Here is a 21,258-nt window from a genome sequence, read left to right on the forward strand (position 1 = left end):
TATACTGAAAATGTCCTGGAAAGTATTCACCATTCTAGATGCCTTTAAGAATATTTGTGATTCATAAGAGATCAAAATAGCAACATTTGCAGGAATCTGGAAGAAGCTGAATCTAACCATCAGAGATGACTTTGAGAGATTCAAGACTTCAGTGAAGGAAGTAACTGCATATATGGTGGAAATAGCAAGAGAATCAGAAGCCTGAAGATGTGCAAGATGTGCCTGAATTGGGGCAATCTCATGATAAAGCCTTAATGTTTGGAGGAGTTGCTTCATTCAAATAAACAAAGTGGCTCCCTGAGATGTATGAAAGCTACTACTGGTGATAAAGCTATGAATGCTGTTGAAATGATAACAAAGGATATACTGTAGAAATTTAGTTGATAAAGCAGTGGCAACATTTGAGCTGACTGATTTCAATTTGGAAACATGTTTTACTGTGGGTAAATGCTGTCAAACAGCAGCATACTACACAGAAGTTCTTCATGAAAGAATCAGGAGATGCAGCAAGTTTCACTGGTATCTCATTTTAAGAAATTTTCACAGGCACCCCGACCTTCAGCAACTACTACCCTGTTCAGTAAGTAGCCATCAATATCAAGGCAAGATCCTACTCCAGCAAAAGATTTATGACTTGCTGAAGGTTTGGAAGAGTGTCAGCATTTTTAGCAATATTTTAGAATTAAGGTACATATACTGTTTGGACATACTGCTATTGAACATTAATAGAATATACTATGAGCTAAACATCTATGTGCATTGATAAGCCAAAAAATTCATTTGGCTTTAGTATAAAATTCACTGTATTGCAGTCATCCAGAACTTAACCTGCAATATCTCCAAGGTATGCCTGCATAAGCTTTTAAAATAACTCTGCTCTCTGTCTCAAGAATTCCACATCTGGTAGCTCATGTCAAGAAAATCCTTAAAAATATACTCCAAGTTGAATTAATTTCATCTCTTTAGACTCTCCTGAATTTGTCTATTTTGAAGTCTTGGGTTCAAGTGTGGCTCTGCTTCCAATTTCAGCTTCCTGATAATGTGTACTGTGGGAAGTAGTAAGGGTACTCAAGTAGTTGAGTCCCTGTGATCATGAGAGAAACCAGGATTGAGTTCCTGGCTCCAGCACGTGGGAGATGTCAGTATGTCTGTCTCTCTCCTCTCCCTTAAAGAAAAAATAATAACTCTTGCCAGGATCCTTTGCTGTATGTTCTCACAGAATAGTATTCCTTTCTTTCAGAATATCCATTTTAGTTATAAACTCAATATATTGCAGTAAGATTATTTAATTCATCTGCTCCCCCGCTAAATTTAAATTCCATGGGAGCATTAACTTTGTGTTTTGTGCTCACTGTTGTAACCCAATACGAAATACCATGGCTGACATGCAGGATGTACTCAATATTTATTGAACAAAGAAATGAAAAATTTAGCAATAAAGATGTTTATGCCGGCTGGCACTGCGGCTCACTTGGCTAATCTTCCACCTTTGGTGCTGGCACCCCAGGTTCTAGTCCTGGTTGGGGCGCTGGATTCTGTCCCAGTTGCTCCTCTTCCAGTCCAGCTCTCTGCTGTGGCCTGGGAGTGCAGTGGAGAATGGCCCAAGTACTTGGACCCTGCACCTGCATGGGTGGCCAGGAGGAAGCTCCTGGCTTCGGATCGGCACAGCGCACCAGCCGTAGTGGCCATTTGGGGGTGAACCAACTGAAAAAGGAAGACCTTTCTCTCTGTGTCTCTCTCTCTCTCTCACTAACTCTGCCTGTCCAAAAAAAAAAAAAAAAAAAAAAAAAAGATTTTTATGCCCATGCTGTCTTAATAGAAATAAAATTGGAAGCAGCTTAAATGATAAACAATAGAAATAATGTAAATAAATTAGACGACTGAATGCATATAACAAAATAGGAGTAATGAACATAAATATGTTAAAAGGAACGAAGTTAAAAACTTATTTTTTGTGAGAAAAAATGTGATGTGTAAGAGTTTATATGTACATAAAAGTGGATGTGGAAAGCAATACTTCCAAAGTGTTAACATTGGTAGCCATGAATAGGTGAAATCGTTGATAACTTTTTACATTCTTTTTGCTTATATTTTCTGTACTTCATGTATAATAACAAAAAATTTAATTCATTTCAAGAGGAAAAAGTTATTTGACTTCAAGTAGATTTGCACAGTATGGAATGGGGGAAAATTGGCAACATGTAAGAAATGCAGGACAGTATATTATATAATACAAGGTTTTATTATGGTTATCTCCCTAGGGCTCAGCAAAATGTTTTGCTAGTATTTTAAGCTGGTTATAATATATAGAATAACAGAAATGAAACTGTTCATATTGTACTGAAAACTAAAGGACTACCTTTCTGAACTGCTTTAAATACATGTAAGTTGAAATCTTGAAAGTATAGATCTCAATGATTTATTTTATACACATACACACATATAAATGTATGTATGTATGTATAAAAATATATGTTCTCCTAACTGGCAAGGCATTAAAAGAGGGAATAAGGCAGTAATTTCAAAATTCATTTTTCCAATCGAACTATTACTAAATAAATATAATTTAATGCATTATAACACAAACTAGAACATTTCAACCACTCTCCCATCTCACAAGTTTTATCTGCCTTATTTTTCTTGATGGAATAGTGGGGGGAAAAAAGGTCCTGTTTCCACATATCTTTAGAAACACTCTCTCCTGTCAAAACCTTCTACAACACACCCCAGAATTTTTTCAGTAAGGACACAGAGAAGTTATGGCTAAGAGCAAGAAAATTATTCTAGCTGGCTTAATAGTGCATAAAATGTCACCACTTCATTTAACAAAATGGGTTCTGAAGTTGTGTAATCATGCATTATGAGTCCATTAAGCTATAAAGGACAAGACTTCAGTTATAGTTTAGGTAAACTATAAAGTTAGAAAAATAATGTCTTTTTTTTAAGTGGAGGCCAAATCAAAGAGACATTTCAGAGGCTGAGTAACATTTTTAAAGAATTTTAAATCAACCTGTTCCTGATGCACAAGGGTAAAAGAAAACAGGTGGTCTCAATATATTTCCTAAAAGATAACACACTGCCTTTCAAAACCACCATAGTTAATTTATACTGGCCATCCAATGGTAATCTGGAAAGACAAAAGGATTACCTCAAGCTGAAAAGAGACCAGTCACTAGCTTGAGATTGAATTAGACATCACCTGCATATCAACTATTTATTTTCACCCTGACTCAACAGGGTATAAGCAGAAAACACAAATAACATATATAATACCCTTTGAAAATCACATTCTTTAAGAAAGGGTGGGAAACACAGGAAATGGTCAAGAAAGTAATGGTTATGTGAAAAAAAACCGCTGTCTGAAGAGTAACCAGTCTTGGTGTGGTATCACTATGGTTGTACAAAGGAAAACAATCCAACGATGATTGAAGGAAATGAAGTTTTTTCTCAAGGGCTAAAATTCCTGAAGTAACTAATAGATGTCATAAGTTTTTCTTCCTTATACATAAAAGAAGGTATAGATTTAACTTTTATTTATTATTTTTACAGTAAATAGGATCTAAAAGTTATTTTTGAAAACATAACTGTGAGGATTCTTCATAACACAAAAGCTCCATAAAACTGAACATTATAGAAATGTCATTAAAAGGCCTGCAGAGGTAAGAGTGAATCTACTTTCCTCCTTTGCTAACAGAATATAAACAATGTGGCCTTCTTGCTGCAGCTTGATAGTCTCAAGTTTAAAATGTATGTGGTGCTTGCCTATATTCACTGAGTTAGGGTCTTTTTACTTTTTCCTTGTTGATCTCTTTATTTAGTGGAGTATTAAACTCTTGACTGCAATGTTAATTAAAAAAATGTTATTTCAAAAACTAAAAAAGGAAAAAGGAAGAGAGTAAGGAAGGAAGGAAAGAAGGGGGGCAGGGGAAGAGGGGTAAAGAAATATTATTATATTCTTAGAGTTGTATCTATGAACTACACTGAATATGTTCTCTTTGTATTAATTTACATTAACATGAAAAAAATGAAGTATCAGAAAAAAAATGTAGGTGAGGGCCGGCATTGTGGTATAGTGGGTTAAGCCATGGCTTGGGATGCCCACATCCCATACTGGTGTGTTGGTTTGAGTCCTGGCTTTTGTTTCCAATCCAGCTACCTGCTTAATGCATCCACAGAATCAGCAGAAGATAGCCCAAGCACTTGGGTTCCTATCACATGGGAGACCTAGATGGAGCTCCTGGCTCCCAGCTTTGGCCTGGCTTACTCCTGGCTAAAGAGGGCATTTCGGCATTGAACCAGCAGATGGAGAATGTCTATCTCTTTCCCTCATCCCCTTTTTCTCTACCTCTCTGCCTTTCAAGTAAATGAAAACTAAACAAACATTAAAAAACATTTCATTGATACTTTAAGCTTCATTACAATGTAAAACTAGTATGTATGATGAACACTTTTTTTTGGAAAAATCTCAACTATATATTGGAATTAGTCATAATTAGAGGAAAGCAATTAGATTCAGAAAAATATGCACGTGTGCACGCACACACACACACACACACACGGAACAAAAGAAGGAATTCAAATTAGTTCACTAAGATTTTTGAATCTAACAAAATTATATTGTACATTTTTCTCCAGAAACGTTTAAAAGAAAAGTTTGGAAGAGAGAGAGGGCTGTCAGAGGAGATGAAAGTAACTGAAGACAAGGTGGCCCAAGAGAAAAAGCAGGAGCCAGAAAAGGAAATGTGACTGATAGCAAGAATAACACTCACTATGTACTCAATTAATTAATTAATGCATCTATTCTCAAATACACAAGGACAAATTCTTATTAATATCCTGTAGGTATACTTAATACTTGATAAATTAAGTCACCAGAAGTTTTCAGACTTTTAAATATTTACCTATTTGGTATTAATATATGGCTTCAAAAGTGTCACAAGACTGGACAGTTAAGAAATAATGAGGGCCCAGCACTGTGGTGCAGTGGGTAAAGCCACTGCCTACAGTGCCAGCATCCCACATGGGCTCCAGTTAGAGATCCAGCTGCTCCACTTCCAATCCAGCTGCCTGCTAATGGCCTGGGAAAAGCAGTGGAAGATAGCTCAAGTGCTTTGGGCCCCTGCTAACCACGAGGGAGACCAGGATGAAGATTCTGACTCCTGGCTTCAGCCTGGACCAATCCTGGCCATTCCAGCCATCTGGAGAGTGGATCAGCAGATGGAAGATTTCTCTCTCTCTTTCAAATAAATAAATAAATAAATATTTAATAACAAAGAAGAAATAATTAAAGAATATCTACTGGTACACAGGAAGTTTATACAGCACAATGGACCAAAGCAAATATATTAATAAAATGAAAAAAACATTTGACTAAAAAAGGTGTAACTAGAAAGGTACAAACTGTACTGTTTATATGCAGTAGTGCTCAAGTCAACAAATGTGCTAGAAGTGAACATCTATAACTAATAACCATTAGGACAGGACACAAAAAGAATTTAAAAGAATCAAAACATCCGGAGCAGCTCATTTGGTAGAATTCTCAGATATTAAAGATAAATGTGGAGCCAGTTTTGCAGCATAGTGTAAAGCTGCCAGCTATGATGCCGGCATCTGGGATGATGGTTTGTGTCCTGGCTGCTCCACTTCTGATTCAGCTCTCTGCTAATGTGCCTGTGAAAGCAGCAGAAGATGGCCTGAACACTTGGGCCCCTGCACCCAAGTGGGAGACCTGGAAGAAGCTCCTGGCTTCTGGCTTCTGGCTTTGGCCTAGCCTAGCCCCAGCTATTTGTAGCCACTTGGGGATTGAACCAGCAGATGGTTCAATCTCTCTCTCTCTCTCTCTCTCTCTCAATCTCTCCCAGCTGTTTGTAGCCACTTGGGGATTGAACCAGCAGATGGTTCAATATCTCTCTCTCTCTCTCTCTCTCTCTCTCTCTCTCTCTCTCTCTGTAACTCTGCCTTTCAAATAAATAAAACTTTAAAAATAGATAACTGTATATTAATAAACACATGTTTTGTTTCTGAAGTGGTTAACTTTACATCTCTCACCAGAAAAGGTTGTCCGACACTGAATCAACAGCAAATTTCTCCACCAAAAGCTTATGCCTTACAAGGGAGTGAAGCCCATTGGGCTTTTCTTTTTGTCTTCATTTTTTGTTTTTGGCCACTGGACTTTGAGAGGAAAAAAAAGAGTAAGAAAAAACAGAATGATCTTTTGATAAAGGTAGCAGAATCATTTTTTTCTTTAGCTGATGAAGAATTTAAAAATTCTGGTTTTACAGACTTTTCAAAAAAGATTTATTTATTTGAAAGATAGAATTACAGAGAGACAGAGGCAGGGTGGGGAGTCTTCCATTCGTTGGTTCACTCCTCAGATGGCCACAATGGCCGGAGCTGGGCCATTCCAAAGCCAGGAGCCAGGAGATTCCTCTGGGTCTCCCATGTGGGTGCAGGGGCCCAAAGACTTGGGCCATTTTCTGCTGCTTTCCCATTTACAGACATTCTTAAGATCTAACAGCCAGAAGTATTCACAGAATCAAAGGACAGGTTTTTCTTTTTCTTTTTTATTTATTTATTTTTTTGACAGGCAGAGTTAGACAGTGAGAGAGAGAAAGAGAGACAGGGAGAAAGGTCTTCCTTTTTCCGTTGGTTCACCTCCCAAATGGCTTCTACGGCTGGTGTGCCGCGGACGGTGCGCTGCGCTGATCCGAAGCCAGGAGCCAAGGGCTTCCTCCTGGTCTCCCATGCGGGTGCAGGGTCCAAGGACCTGGGCCATCCTCCACTGCACTCCCAGGCCACAGCAGAGAGCTGGACTGGAAGAGGAGCAACCGAGACAGAATCCGGCGCCCCGACCGGGACTAGAACCCGGGGTGCCAGCGCAGCAGGCGGAGGATTAGCCTAGTGAGCCGCGGCGCTGGCAAAGGACAGGTTTTAAACGAAACTACTTGGGGGAAAAACTTGTGGTGAGGAAGAAAAATGGTAGGAAAAATTTTGCAATGCTATCTGTTTTGTAAAAATATGGGCTTTAGGCTGAATATTTTCTCTCAAAAGAACTCATTTAGCAGAAAATTTGCAAGTGCCCACAATTTCAAGGGCAAGCAAACTGTGCAGAAAACAAAACTATGTCCCCAACCCAAGCTAAAGGGAGGTGCAATTAAAGGAATAATTGAAACCACTACTTCAATACTTTTAGGGTTAACAGTACCTTAGTAAAAGGTAGGTCAAAAGAGCACGAGTTAGTTCAGAGGCTGCCTAATAACACTGGGGATATAAGTATTGTAAGTTTGGATGAGAAAGGACAGCATATATTAATTGTCAGGAAAGGCTTTGTAATTATAATTACTTTCTCTATATATCTCAGGGTTTGTTTTTTAAGCTCTGTTGGTTGGAAATTCCAATGAAGAGCATTATCCAGCAGTGATTAGGCCCTAAGAAAAAATGGATTAGGCTACATGAGATGAATTTGTAACTGACAGTCCATGTAATAATTTACAAGAGAAAATACTTACCGAGCAGACTAATATTCACAAGGCCCATCAGTGAATTCTCTACCTCAAAGAGAAGTCAATTTCAGAAATCAAATGAAGATCATAAGGCTGCCTGATGATGTATGAAATCAGAACTAGAAAACTGCCTTCCCATGTCATCCAGGTATTCTTGCCCACTGGTCTGTGTACCCACTCATTTTAACAAGCCTAGAGTTTCATTATTCCATTATCTCCCCAATCCTCCAACTTTTAATGCTCCAAGTTGCTGTTTCACTTCTTCTGATAACATCAAGATTTATACCAAAGCTCTCTGATGGCTCTACTAAGTACTAATCTCTCTTTAAATACTATTAGCTTCAGACTATATTCAATTAATAGAGAGGTGTTTCTAAATAAAAAAGAACAAGTCAAGCAAAGTCTGGGAAGTAGTCCTTTCATTAAGTTTTGCATTATTTATGTCCTTATTAAGAGCAGGACTAACTAAACTTACCAACAGATACTTTTTTTCAAGAGACATAAATAAAAATGTAGATGCCAAGACCAAAGCTCCAAGATCCCTTAAGAGATTCTATTATAAACAAATAGTCACTTAATTAATTTATTTTAAAAACAGGAATTTTGAAATACTGAGTTACCAATCCTTTTTCACGAAACCTGTATGATAGCCATATTGGATAAATACATGATTTAAATACATTCTGACATGCATTATTAATGCTGATTAATAGTCATTAAGTACACACAAGGAGCAATGAATAAAAAGTAAAGTAGTAGAGATGTCAGTTAGTTTTAAGGTAAAGTCTTATTTATTAGGGCAATAAAACTTCTACATAGTAGTTTAGATAGTCTGCCATGTAAACCGTTAAGCTTCTAGACAGCAGGGGATTTTTTATTGTCATTATTCTATCTCTAGTAATTAGCACAGAGTTCAGCACAAAGCATGTACTGAAAATGTACTTTTTAAATGAATGAATTATGATAGGTAACAGGCTTTATAATCTCACATTATAATAAGAACAGCCAATATTTATTGAATCCTTACTATATGTTGAGCACTATTTAAGAGTTTAAATATAGTGTGAGGAATTAACTCATTTAAATTCATTTTGGAATTATCGTCTCCATTTTATAGATAAAGAAACCAAAGCACACAGAAATTAAGTAACTTGTTCAAGATCATTCCCACTAGAAAATGAGGATATCATGATTAAAGCCCAGGTAGTCTGTCTCCAGAGCTCAGGCTCTTAACTACAACTCCACACCACCCCTTTTTTTTGCACAGATTTCATTAGCTAACAAAGCTAAAGAAGTACAAAGATGGCAGGAGAAAAACAATAAAGAAAACCAAATATAAAATATTACAATGATTTTTGCTTTGTTCTGTTTTATTGGAGAAGAAACCATCTTGAAGTTTATATTGCTTGAGTTTAAGAGAAGTGACTGCTTCTCCTTTATTAGTGAACATATTTTTTGGTTGTGTTTACAGCATTATCAGCAACTAGCCTTAAGAGGTCTTGGTAACAGATGATCCTGCAAACTGGCAAATACCATGCCAAAGACTAACATACTGATAAACAAATCTCACTATTTGGCGTAATTTAAAAATATTCTCTCTTATGACACTTTGCTGTTTTGAAAGACAGTCAGCCAGAAAGGATAGTAACATGCAAAATAGGGACAAAACATAGATGTGAAGTGTTTGAGTTCCTTGAAAGAAAAAAGCTGCACTGGAAATCTAAGAAAGAAAAGCACTGAAAAGTTTTTCTTACCAATTACATTCTACCAATAAGATAACTGGTATTTACTTACCTTTAATTTATAGAGCAATTTAACATAAAATTTGCACTTAACCACCAACCCTGAAAATATCTTCTCTACTTAGAGACACATATATAGAGATTGGGTCAAACCAAAGAAAATAAAGGCAAACTCAGAGAAAAAGGCCAGATGGAGAAATGTGTAACAGTATTCCAATGACATTTTCACCAGAAAACGTGTAGTGCAATTAAATCTTTTTATTTCAGTGGCCCTATTGGTTCGTATGCTCGCATAATGATAATCACAATTATAAAGAATATGTATAATTAAATAGATTGGATATATAGATGATTTACCATGAAGCTATGGGATAATCTAGAATTTTTCTAATCAAATGTATACAAGGGGAAACATTAATCTTAACACATATACATACTCACACACACAAATTACTTGTAATAGCTAACTTTCTCTACTTACTTACAAAGCTATATTACACAACAAATAACCTCAACCAATGATATTGTAAAGAACTAAGATTTTTTAGGTTCACAAATACCTTTTCTCTTTTAAATTCAATCATGATTTTTATTGTTTTTAAGCCTGAGGAAAATCTCATCTATATAATCATGGTCAGTTCAAATGGTTTTGCATGACAGAATATGCAGTTAGCAGTCAAATATTCTAGAAAATCTTAAATACCTATATTTTCCATTGTAAGTACACTCATCAATAAGAATTTCCAGTTCTTGTTAGTGATTCTTACCCCTTCTTTTGGGTCTGTGTGGAGTCCTCCTCCTGCATGACCATGCCAACATGTTCTCTTTTCTATCAGTGGCCATACCTGGAGAACCTAGTAGAAGAGGATACCAAGCAGTTCATTTAGCTATTACAGAATTTCAGGTGTCTAAACATCTGGTTTAGATACTCTAATCTAATAAATGTTCCCCAAACAAATCCTGAGGCATAGCTTTTGCCTGGCATAGTAAAGCAAAACACCTTCAGAATTAGCTTATTGTTAAGTTTATACAAGAATATTAAGATCTAACAAATTAATATACAGAAGTCACTTTCTCTAAATAATTCTTAAAATGAATGTTTAAAAGATTTAATTTGTATTACACTTCTATTTCATTTATATACCAGCTTTCTTACTATCATTCACTAACACAATTATAGTGATGATAATCTGTTATACCATTATTAGCAAGCAAATATAATAATATAGTTATAATTAATTTATATCTCTGTTCGTGGTTCCTGGCTTCAGCCTGGCCGAGCCCTGCCTGCTGCAGACATTTGAAGAGGGAAGACCAATGGAAGATCTACCTCTCTGTTGCTGTCTTTCAAATAAAGTAAAAATAAATAATGAAAATAATGACAAAAAGGTCCTCTCTATTAAAAAAGGGGGAGGGGACACTTGGCACAGCAGTTAAGACACTGCTTGGGATATCTACATTCCATATTAGAGTGCCTGGGTTCAAGCCCTGACTCTATTTCCAATCCTAATTTGTACCATGGGAAGCTTGGTGATGGCTCAAGTACATGGGTCCCTGCCATCCACATAGGAGACCTGGATTTTTTTTAAAGATTTATTTTATTTCTTTGAAAGGCACAGTGACAGATCAAGAAAGGAAGAGAGACAAAGAGAGAAAGAGCTCTTCCATCTACTACTACAATCCCCAGATGGCTGCAACAGCCAGGGCTGAGCCCAAGGCTAAATCCAGGAGCCTGGAACTCCATTTTGGTCTCCCACATGAGTGGCAGGGACCAATCAATTCAGCCATCTTCTGCTGCTTTCCCAGGCACATTAGCAGGGAGCTTGGATGGGGAGCTGGATCAGAAACAGAGCAGCCAGGATTCAAACCAGTACTCCGAAATGAGATGCCAATGTTGCACGCAGTGGCTTAACCTGCTGCACCACAAGGTAAGCTCCTGGCTCCCAGCTCTGGTGTGGCCCATTCCTGTCTGTTGTGTATTTGGGGGAATGAATGAATGGATGGGTGATCTCTATCTCTGTTTCTCTGCCTTTCAGATAAAATGAAGATAAACATTTTTTTAAATCAATGGAAAAGAGAATAAAAAGATAAGTTTATTTTGGTGCAAAAAAAATTGAAATCCATGCAACTTTTCTCATAATATGCATGTTCCATGAACTTTCTGAAAACCTGTTATATTTAGAAACATGATTTTTTAATACTTCACAGTATATCTTTTGCTACAGCAATTAATTTACATGTTTTATCTTTCTTACTTCATGGTAAATTTCTTAAGATTAGGGAAAGTATATTTTATCTTTTTATCTCTCATGGCACATACAACAGTGTCCTATATATGGACAACATGGACAGTGTAGGTTTCAATGCTTGTTAGACTCACTTATACAGCTATCTCAAAAAAAAAAAAGATATGTACAGATCTCCCAAGTATCCTTAAAATATGCAAATATACTACCTATTTTAAATTTTTCAAAAAGTTTTACAATTACTTTTGATGTTAGTAATATATAAAAATAAAACAATTCAACAAAATATGATAATCTAAAAAATAGTAGGGGCTGGTGCTGTGGCGTAGCAGGTAAAGCCACCACCTGCAGTGCCAGCATCCCATATGGGTGCCGGTTCTAGTCCCAGCTGCTCCACTTCCTATCCTGATCTCTACTATGACCTAGGACAGCAGTAGAAGATGGTCCAGGTGCTTGGGCTCCTGCACTCGTGTGGGAGACCCAAAAGAAGCTCCTGGCTCCTGGCTTTGGATTGGCGCAGCTCCAGCCATTGCGGCCAATTGGGGAGTGAACCAGTGGATGCAAGATATCTCTCTCTCTCTCTCTCTCTCTCTCTCTGCCTTTCCTTCTCTGTGTAACTCTGACTTTCAAATAAATAAATAAACATTTAAAAAATTAATTCATTCATTTAAAAAGATAGTAAAGATTAGGCTTACAATTTAGGCTTGCTAGTATTAAAAGTGCTCTCACAATTAAAAATACTTAATAAAGTACATTGGATTTAATGATGCTTCTTTAGTAGCCATAATAATCAATAATTAAAGAACAAAGGCTCACTTCTTTATAAAAACAAATGCGTATCAATACCATACACAGTATAACAGCATCAGCTCAGGGAAAAGCTATGAAAATGGAATTACAAAAAGCCAAGGTGCCTTCTGGTTCTCACCAGTTGAGACACAAAAAGTAATTGCCATAAATGGATTATTGATTTTTGGATCAACAATCTTAAAGCATTTTATATAAGGAAAACATCAAAAGGTAATTTTGAGTCGACAATGTCTCTTTGTCACATTTTCTCCTCTAAAAGACCAAGCAACAAGTTTTATCAAGGGGTCTGGTGAATACCACATGAGATAATAAGGACTTCAACAAAGCAAAAGACTAAAATATAAGTAATCTCTATGGTGTGATGGACATTGAGAAGACTATGTACATTTTCCCTTAAAATTTTAATTTAATAATGGAATATTAATTTCCATAGCTTCTGCATAAATGAGAATAATACTTTGTACCTTGATGGCAAATAACTATCAATCAGAAAGAAAAAAATAAAGTATTCTAGATTTATATCATCTTCTAATTTTCTAGTCTTTTTCTTTTATTTTTTTTTTATTTATTTATTTATTTATTTTTTTTGACAGGCAGAGTGGATAGTGAGAGAGAGAGACAGAGAGAAAGGTCTTCCTTTTGCCGTTGGTTCACCCTCCAATGGCCGCCGCGGCCGGCACGCTGCGGCCGGCACGCCGCGCTGATCCGATGGCAGGAGCCAGGAGCCAGGTGCTTTTCCTGGTCTCCCATGGGGTGCAGGGCCCAAGCACCTGGGCCATCCTCCACTGCACTCCCTGGCCACAGCAGACAGCTGGCCTGGAAGAGGGGCAACCGGGACAGAATCCGGCGCCCTGACCGGGACTAGAACCCGGTGTGCCGGCGCCGCTAGGTGGAGGATTAGCCTAGTGAGCCGCGGCGCCGGCCTCTAGTCTTTTTCTATCATAGAGATTTATGTGTCTCATTTTAAAGCACTAGAAATTTTTAAAGATGTCTTTCACTTACATGAGCAATGAAAAATAACCCTCATCAACATGTAAACTTAGCATCAGTTACTCTATGGGCTCTAATAAGCTTAGAATCCCTTGGTATTCTGCTATCTGAACATCTTCTAAGGTAAAGAAACTTCACCTGCTTGAAAAACTTACAGTATTCCACATATCAGACACAAATTACCAGGATAAATTTAAGTGTCAACAAGCTGCCATTACATTTATAAAAGCTTTCTGAAAATGTTACTCTAGTTGGCACTGATCTCAAGGGATTCAGACAGATTTCTCCAGGGACAGAAAAACATTGAGACTTCTCTTTGCATTTCCAGTAGCAGAAACATACCTTCGTGCCAGTATTTAGGAAAATAAAATTATTTGGGAAATGTAAAATATGCAGTACAAATTGGGAAATGCTCCAAGGGTTTGCACATTTTTCCTAGCTATATGCAGAAGTGTTTGCTTAATCTTACCTTTGTAGCATCTAATAACTCTCTTGAATTGCCTTTTCCCAATCTCTGCCATGTGGTATTTCTTAATAACTCTGGGATCTGCTGAAGAGAAAAAAGTGGGGAGGGGAATTTTAGAGTGGACAGTCAATACTCACAGACAATTTCTTTTATTCATATACACATGCATTAAATTAAAACAATAGCCATTGTTAGAGAGATGATTATGTCTTTAATAATACCTTTCAGGTATAAAGTAAATAATATTACTCATCAAAAATGTCAGCTTTATGGGGCCAGTGCTGTGGCATAGCGGATTAGGCTGCTGCCTGCAGTGCCGGCATCCCATATGGGTGCCAGTTCAAGTCCTGGCTGCTCCACTTCTGATCCAGCTTTCTGCTATGGCCTGGGAAAGCAGTGGAGGATGGCCCAAGTCCTTGGGCCCCTGCACCCACATGGGAGACCCAGAGGAAGCTCCTGGCTCCTGATTTTGGATCAGTGCAGCTCTGGCCGTTGAGGCCATCTGGGGAGTGAATCAGCAGATGGAAGACTTTTCTCTCTGTCCCTAGCTCTAACTCTGCCTTTTAGTTAAATAAATAAATCTTTTAAAAAAAAAAAGTCAGCTTGTATTTCTAACTCCTTTCTGTTTTTTTTTCTATACTTTTTTCCTTTTTTAAAAATCCGTTGTTTTTTTTTTTTGTTTTTTTTTTTTTGACAGGCAGAGTTAGACAGTGAGAGAGAGAGAGACAGAGAGAAAGGTGTTCCTTTTCCATTGGTTCACCCCCCAAATGGCCGCTATGGCTGGCGTGCTGCAGCCGGCGCACTGCGCCGATCTGAAGCCAGGAGCCAGGTGCTTCCTCCTGGTCTCCCATGCGGGTGCAGGGGCCCAAGGACTTGGGCCATCCTCCACTGCCTTCCCGGGCCACAGCAGAGAGCTGGACTGGAAGAGGAGCAACTGGGACAAAATCCGGCGCCCCAACCGGGACTAGAACCCGGGGTGCCGGCACCGCAGGTGGAGGATTAGCCTAGTGAGCTGCGGCGCCGGCCAAAAATCCGTTTCTTAAAGCCCTCAACCTCCTTTCTTTCTGAAATAGCTTTTATGCTTTTTGCAAATACTCTTCCTTGTTCTTTTTAAAAAGATTTATTTATTTGAAAGAGTTACAAAAGAAAGGGAGAGACACACAGAGAGAAAGAAAGATCTTCCATCTACTGGTTCACTCCCCAGATGGTTACAACGGCCAGGGCTTTTGCCAGGTTTAAGTCAGGAGGCGGAAGCTTTATCCAGGTCTCCCATGTGTGTGTCAGGGGCCCAAACACTTGAGCCATCTTCCGTTGTTTTGCCCAGGCCAGGGCTGGGCCAGGACAAAGCCATTAGCCAAAAACTCCACCCACGTCTCCCACATCACTGGCACGGGCCCAAAAACTTGGGTCATCTTCCACTGCTTTTTGCAGGCCATTAGCAGGGACCTGGATTGGAAGTTGAGCAGCCTGGACACTAACCAACACCCATGTGAATGCCAGCATTGCAGGTGGTGGCATTAACTGCTATGCCACAACATCGGCCCAGCTGTTCCACTTCCGATCCAACTCCCTACTAGTGTACCTGGGAAGACAGTCAAAGATGGCCCAGGTACTTGAGTCCCTGCCACCCACATGGGAGACCCAGATGGAGTTTCAGGTTCCTGGCTTCAGCCTGGACCAATCCCAACCACTGTAGCTATTTGTGGAATGAACCAGTGGAAGAAAATTTCTTTTGGTCTCTCCCTCTCTCTGACTTCCAAATAAATAAATAAACCTTTTTTTGGGGAAAAAAACAGTTTTGCCAAAATTTCTATGTAAGTTGTTGATAGATTCCAATGAAAATTACACTGGGGCAAATTTTCTCCCTTGGGTAATGTTCCAAAGCTGGAGCTGAAAGAAGGCAAAATAAAGGAACTATCCATTGTAATACTAGAAAGATATCTGTAAAATGGACACACATCTCTCTGAAAAGCACCATCAATTTATTGAGGAAAATTAGCTTCTTAGGTCAAACTCTTCTGAAAGGCAAGTTAACACTAAGGCTTTCTCTAAACAATAAATGGGTTGTATATTTGGACTCATGTCTCAATATAAATATAATGGTACATCGGGGCCGGCACCGTGGCTCACTTGGTTAATCCTCCGCCTGTGGTGCCAGCATCCCATATGGGTGTCGGGTTCTAGTCCCGGTTGCTCCTCTTCCAGTCCAGCTCTCTGCTGTGGCCCAGGAGGGCAGTGGAGGATGGCCCAAGTGTTTGGGCTCCTGCACCCGTGTAGGAGACCAGGAAGAGGCACCTGGCTCCTGGCTTCGGATCGGTGCAGCGCCGGCCGTAGCGGCCATTTGGGGAGTGAACCAACGGAAGGAAGACCTTTCTCTCTGTCTATAACTTTACCTGTCAAATAAAAAAAAATGGTACATCACAAAATATCAAAAACCAAATCAATCAAAAAACGCCCTCCATACATAAAAAGGTAACAAAATTATTGAGAAAACTATTTTTTCTAAAATGTGGTTTCTGATTATGTATATTTATAAATATATACATGCCATCCTCTGATTTATGAAAATTTCAAAAATACTAATCACTGTGTGCACACTGTCTTGCTGAACCCAACCTCTCACACCATTTCATGCATGCCCAAATATCTTCACCACAGGCCATTCACTGTCAACAATGCCCTTCTGGTGTTTAACTCCACTGTTTTCCTCACTGTCTTTCTCCATGTGCAGACCCCATGTAAGTTTCAAAACCCGATTTTCCTGTTTTCACAAGCCCCTAGTTCAAGTAACTGCACACTGAAGCAAGATTACACTCAAGTTTGCACATGTATGTAAAGTTTAAATTCTTTTTCTTTCACAACTTGTCCAATTATCTCAAGTAAATGACTATCAATCTTTGTTGATGATATGTATACCAGCAAAAACATACATTCTAGGGCTGGTGTTACAGTGCAGCAGGTTAAGTCTGTGATACCAGCATCTCATGAACACCTTTTTGAGTACTACCTGCTCCACTTCTGATCCAGCTTCCTGCTAATGCACCTGGGAAGCAGCAGAGGATGGTTCAAGTGTTTGGGTCCTTGACACTATGTGGGAGACCCAGATGGTGTACCAGGCCCCTGGCTTTGGCCGAACCCAGCCCAGGTCATTGTGGCCATTTTGGAAGTAAGGCATTGGATGGAAGACCTCTCTCTGTCTCTCTCTGTAACTTTGCCTTTCATATAAACAAATCTTTTCAAAAATTTAAGGAATAAAAACATACATTCTGAAGTGATATGCAAAATAAAGACAACTACCACTAAATCTAAGCCTTTGAAAGTAACCCATAAAACTCCTTCAAAATTTTTATGTAGCTCTTTATTCTTCTCTAATCAGACTAGTTTTTTCCTCAAGCATCAGTATTCAATATAACTTTTTAAGTTTTATTTATTCATTTAATTGAAAGGCAGAGTGACAAAGTGTGAGAAACAGACATAGAGGTCTTCTATCTGCTGGTTCACTCCCCAAATGCTTGTAACAGTCAGAGCTGGGCTAGCCCAAAGCCAGGAGCCAGAAACTCCATCTAGGTCTCCTATGTAGGTGACAGGAACCAAAGTACTTGGGCAATCATGTGCTGCCTCCCAGGTACATTAGCAGGAAGCTGGGTCAGAAGTGGAGGCAGGACTCAATCCCAGACACTCTGATATAGGAAGTAGGTATTCCAAGCAGTGCCTTAACCTGCCACAATGTCCACCCCCACGGTAGATAATTTTTAAATATTCATATTTAAATTGAACTTTGAGTTCTGAAACAGTATTGTTAAATTATCAAATATCTCAGGTATATAAAAAACTCAGAAAATAATATGAACACATGTGTACTCACTTTTCATCCTAAGACATAACATAAAACTCTCCTAGAATGTAATCTCTGTATTCCACAGAAATTATGCACACTGACTGCTAAAAACATCTCTCATTGCAAACATAAAATTTCAGTCACATAATGGGTTAACAACTTTTAAGGGCTAGTCCTAGAACCCTATCACTATTTATAATATGCTTCTGTGGAAAAATGTTGAGTCTTAAACAGTCTTACAAACATTTCTGAAATACAATTCATTCATAATTAGAGATTAGATCTACTTTTAAAATCTCCAGCAAAGGGTTTATAGCAAAATATCTTTCATTTACACACTCAGGTGGACAATAGGAGAACACAAGATTATGAATTCTATGAAACTTGATTTGAAAATTAGAGGGTTGAATTAGATGTTCTCTAAGATTCATTCCAACTCTGAAATTCTACAACTCTTATGGAATGAAAAGGTGGTTGTTAATAATTGGATTTTTAAAAACTTAACTGATAACTCACTTCTTTGATAAATCTAGCATCTGAATTTATTTATAACATCATCCCCCCAGTGACAAACACAGCAATCAACTGTATATTAATCTACATACTAGACTAATGTGCACAGATACTGAACAAATCCAGTTTACTGAAAATGACAATTTGCCAGTCCATTGCAGGAGGCAGGTAAGTTAAAATGTTTATACTGAAAAGTCACATTTGTTTTACCCAAAAAAGAATGAACTTTTTGGAGAACCAAAGTTAAATAATTTTTGACCTCCAAGCATAATAATATATGCTCTCAGTATTCTTCAGCAGTATTCCTTCACTAATCACTAAACACATTTATCTTCAATAGACAGTTGCATGGGCACAATGCCTTGCTAAATGTGTCAACATTTAGTAAAGATTTAGTAAAGACTTAGAAAATGAGTATCAACATTAAAACCATCTATCTAGCAGACAGAACCACTTCCATGTAAGAAGACCAACACCCAAGCGAGGATGCTAAAAAAAAAAAAAAAAAAAAGGAAACATTCACATTGCAACTGCATTCTCCTTTTAAGGTAAAAATTCGATCTTGATCAAAACTAATCTTACTAATAAATTTATTTAGTAATTACTATTGATTGCATCCCTTTAAATAATAGTTAACTTTGAGAATTCAACTTATGCACAGTGTCCAACAACCAAAGAATTTCCTATAAAGAGATTAAAAAACAATTTATAAAACCCATCAGGGATTCTGGAGTCAATTTTATATTCTGGATTCATAAAGCTTTAGGAAGAGAACTTTACAGCTACCATCATAGAATACTTGGAATACTTAATAGCAACAAATAATAGTCATGCGTGAACAGTTATCATCTGATCATGAATCATCTGTGATCAAAACCTGAAACATTTAAAATTAAGCTCTCAATACATTCTTAAAGAAAAACTGCTGTGATTTAAAATTACATTTGACCTACTTTAACAGTATAACAATGTGACATAAATTTTGATTTTCTTCCTAATTACCTAGAACCTAGCTATGGGGGTAGGGGTGGGGAGAGAAAAGGGGAGAGGGAAAGGAAAGAATGGCAGACTTCCTAGATTTTATAATTATATTTCCTATCCAAATACTGAAGGATAAAGGATTTCCTTTATTGTGTCAGGTATTCAATAAATGCTTATTGAATGAATGGATAAATCGCAGTAGAGAATAAAGATTTTGGACAATACACTTCACCTGGGGCTTCATTCATTAAGCCACAAAATCATCTGAACTCTTATCACTATAAAACTTCAGAACAGATGCTGGCAAACTGTTTCTGTAAAGGGCCAGATAGTACGTTTTTATGTTTCAGAAGAATATTAGCCAAGGGAAAGCTATGTTTAAGAATATGATAAGTAGTAGGTTAAACCTCTACCTTCGGCACTGGCATCCCATTTAGGGCACTGGATCATGTCCCAGCTGCTCCACTACAGAGCTAGCTCTCTGCAAATGGCCTGAGGAAGCAGCAGAGGACGGCCCAGGTGCTTGGTTCCCCATGCCCACATGGGAGACTCGGAAGAAGCTCCTGGCTCAAATCAGCGAAGCTCTAGCTGTTGAGGTCATTTGGGGAATTAACCAGTGGATGGAAAACTTCTCTGTCTCTCCCTCTCTAATTCTGCCTCTCAAATAAATAAATAAATCTTTTATAAAGAAAAAGAAAAGGGGCATGTGTTTGGCCTAGCAGTTAATATGCTTGCAACCCACATTGGAGTACCCCGGTTATATTTTCTGCTCCACTCCAGATTCCAGATTCCTACTAGTGGGCACCCTAGGAGGAAGCAGGTGATGACTCATATGGTTGGGTCTCTGCTACCCACATGGAAAACCTAGATTGAGTTCCAAATTCCCAATACCAGCCTGGCCTAGCCTCAGCCGTTGTGGGCATTTGGAGAATGAATCAATGAATGGAAGTTTTCTATCTCTGTTTCAAAATAAATAAATTTCTAAAGAATATAACATAAAAGTATAATACATAAACTAGCTGCTTTCCCAATCTCTATTCTAATAAGCCATTTCTCCAATAGTATTAATTATACAGTGTTTTCATGCTATTATCATACTGTTTTGATTACTATAGCTTTGTGAAATGATTAGAAAGCAGGAAGTATGGTGTTACCCAATTTTGTTCCTCTCTCTCAAGACAGCATTGGTTATTTTGGGGGTCTTTTACAGTTCCATATGGATTTTAGGATTTTCTTTTCTGTTTCTGTGGAAAATGCCATTGGAATTTTGGTAGTAATTATATTGACTTTTATATATTGCTTTGAACAGTAAGAAAATTTTGGTAATATAATTCTTCTAATCCATGAACACAGGATATCTTTCCGTTTATTTGTATCTTCTTCCATTTCTTTCATCAGTATTTTATACTTTTCAGTGTATGAATATTTTACTGTCTTGGTTTAATTTATCTCTAGGTAGTTTTTTTTCAAATTCTATGATAAATGGGACTGTTATTCTTGAGTTCCTTTTTTAGACAGTATCTTAGGATTTACAGGTATAGTGTTTATCATAACTACTCAACTCTGTCATTGTAGCACAAATGCAACCATAGACAATATAAGTATGGCTGTATTCCAATAAAACTTTATGGATAATGAAATTCAAATATCAGATAATTGTCATCTATCATAAAATATTCTTCTGTTTGTTTTTCCAACCTTTTCTTAAAAGGTTTATTTTATTTATTTGAAAGAGTTACAGAGAGGGGTAGAGACAGAGAAAGCAGTCTTCCATCCACTGGTTCACTGGCTGCAACGGCTGGAGCTGCGCTGATCCGAAGCCAGGAGCCAGGAGCTTCTTTCAGGTATTCCATGTGGGTGCAGGGGCCCAAGGACTTGAGCCATCTTCTACTGCTTTCCCAGGCCATAGCAGAGAGCTGGATAGGAAGCGGAGCAGCCGGACTAGAACTGGCGCCCATATGGGATGCCAGAGCTTCAGGCCAGGGCTTTAACCTGCTGCACTACAGTGCTGGCCTCTTTTTTTTTTTTTTAAACAAACAAACAAACAAACAACAACAACAAAAAAAAAACAGCACAGAGGACTTGCCAAAAATAGGTGGTACACTGGATTTGGCCCAAGGACCATGATTACTCTAGGCAATTTCTAAAATTTCTTCACCCTCCCCAAGTA

General features: G+C 38.0%; 1 protein-coding gene across 2 annotated transcripts in view; it reads right to left on the reverse strand.

Moving 5' to 3' along the window:
• ABCB7 (ATP binding cassette subfamily B member 7) overlaps positions 1-21,258 on the reverse strand; it is a 116,450-nt gene that overhangs the window by 41,824 nt on the left and 53,368 nt on the right. The window contains exons 2-3 of one of the 2 annotated variants that reach the window (XM_008248850.4): positions 13,760-13,840; positions 10,012-10,098 (exon numbers count right to left, since the gene is read on the reverse strand). In XM_008248850.4, the coding sequence (XP_008247072.1) occupies positions 10,012-10,098; positions 13,760-13,840 (168 nt within the window). The remainder of the gene's footprint in view (positions 1-10,011; positions 10,099-13,759; positions 13,841-21,258) is intronic. The other variant, XM_002721823.5, reaches the window with a different exon arrangement.

The sequence above is a fragment of the Oryctolagus cuniculus genome, chromosome X (genome assembly GCF_964237555.1).
Source record: "Oryctolagus cuniculus chromosome X, mOryCun1.1, whole genome shotgun sequence".
In the NCBI taxonomy this organism is placed as follows: domain Eukaryota; kingdom Metazoa; phylum Chordata; class Mammalia; order Lagomorpha; family Leporidae; genus Oryctolagus; species Oryctolagus cuniculus.